Raw genomic sequence first — 2,064 nt, forward strand, 5'->3', positions numbered from 1 at the left:
AGTGAAAGTTTGAATTTTGGGTCTCCTTTTTTCCATTATGATAGTATCAATAATATGTATTTTAGGATCATCTTTATAGTGTAGAGCTGTAAAAAGTACTTGAACATTTGGAACATATTGTCTGATTATTTCCATTTTTTGTTTACAGAGGTATCAGGTTCAGGAGTGGAACATGTTCAGCACAACCACACATACCACATGTCTCCTGAGGGGCCATCAGGTCTGTCACGTCCAACTTCAAGAGATAAACAAAAAAGTGAGGATTATATTTCTTGTTTGTAAATTCAAATTTATAGTATGGTCTTGGCATTTTGATTGATTGAATAGCAAATTGATTTTTCTCTTCCTCCTCTTTCATTTGCTTTTCCAGTTCATTTCCTAAAATTTTACCTGATACAACAGATCGGAAGAATGAGCATGACCGGGCACTCACAAGAGATGAGAAGCGAGCCAGAGCGATGAACCTGCCAATCACCTGTGATGACATCATCAACCTCCCCATGGATGAGTTCAATGAGCGGATCTCCAAATACGACCTAACTGAGGCACAGCTTTCTCTTATCCGAGACATCCGACGTCGTGGCAAGAACAAGGTAATGTGCTTTGTGTCCTGCAATTCCAATAGATTTGCATTTTAAGGAATTTTGTCTTTCTGGCACAAATTCATTTAATTTGTACCCACAAGGGAAGAGTGGCTTTAGAGCTGTTAGTGGTACTTTTTCAAAATTTATATGAGGTATCTTAGTTTCCAAAAAAGATGCCACTATTAGTTTTTTTGACCACTACTCTCAGAGGCACTACTAGATTTTTAATCCTTTATTAATAGTTGTAGATATTTTTGTTATATATGTTAAAAATTGGCTAGTACTATTACACCTTTAGTATATTATGTATCCAAGTCTATAATGTGCTTAGCATGTATAATTTCTTGGAAGATTTAAAATGAGAATCACATTTCCATATTTAATGTTGAGGCTACATCTATTTACTCACTTTGGGTGTTGTCATTTCCTGTACAACAGTTTTGCTCATTTAATTTTTCTGTGGCAGGTTGCTGCTCAAAATTGTCGTAAACGGAAGCTGGATCAGATCCTTCACTTAGCAGATGAAGTGAAGGCTATTCAGAATCGCAAAAATGAGCTATACAATGAGTATGAATACTTGAGCTCAGAACGAACCCGTATTAAACACAAGTTCTCACTATTGTACCGACACATATTCCAGGTAAGTTTATACTATTGATATAGACACTAATGGTAATATTAAGGAGATATGAGATAGTGTCACATTGTTCCATTTTTATGGATTTTTCATTTATGTGGTAACCTTTCTATTTCTTTAATTTTTTCTTTAAAATCTCAGAGTCTGCGTGATCCAGATGGCAATCCATACTCTCCACATGAATATTCACTGCAGCAGTCTGCTGACGGGAGTATCTTGTTGGTCCCTCGCTCCTCCACTGCTCAAGGCATGGACCCAACCTCCAGTAACAAGCCAAGAGGGAAGGATGACCCCAAGCAGTGAGCTAGCCAACCAACCCTGCCATACTGCCTCATCATCTAGACAAGGGTTCACTTTTAATGGCATGAAAACAAATCTGAAATCTCCATTACTGTTATACATTAGAAAGACTTGGCTTGGCTTCATACAGTGCACTTCTGCCAGATGTGCTGCAGTGCTGCTAAACATTGCTGTGCTCATCAGAATTGTTGATAAAACTAGTTCATGGTGCTGATGTCTTTGTTCAGTGGCACTGAGTGTTTTGTTATCGGTGTTCTGTCCATCACATACCACACAAATTTGTTTTCTTGATTTTCTTAAAGCTGAGTCATAGTACATATACAATAGATGAAATGCAGTGTAAATGGGTTGTTTCACAATAGTGAATTATGGCTGCTAATTTAGCATTTTATCCATGAAAATGAAACGGGCCTCAGTTAATCAAGTTTCAGCTGCATTATGCTCACTGCTCGTTTACCTGGGTCTGCAAAACTGAAAGAGACATTGATTAAACTTGCTTATGGTAGCAATGTTTTTAGTTAAAAAGGCTGTGATGATAACTCG

General features: G+C 37.4%; 1 protein-coding gene across 1 annotated transcript in view; it reads left to right on the forward strand.

Moving 5' to 3' along the window:
- Positions 1 to 2,064, forward strand: part of LOC119588170 — a gene marked incomplete at its 5' end in the record, with an annotated part of 23,637 nt that overhangs the window by 20,962 nt on the left and 611 nt on the right. The window contains 4 exon segments of the mRNA XM_037936874.1: positions 149 to 256; positions 403 to 593; positions 1,051 to 1,224; positions 1,363 to 2,064. Of these exon segments, the coding sequence (XP_037792802.1) occupies positions 149 to 256; positions 403 to 593; positions 1,051 to 1,224; positions 1,363 to 1,524 (635 nt within the window).

The sequence above is a fragment of the Penaeus monodon genome, chromosome 23 (assembly GCF_015228065.2).
Source record: "Penaeus monodon isolate SGIC_2016 chromosome 23, NSTDA_Pmon_1, whole genome shotgun sequence".
NCBI lineage: Eukaryota > Metazoa > Arthropoda > Malacostraca > Decapoda > Penaeidae > Penaeus > Penaeus monodon.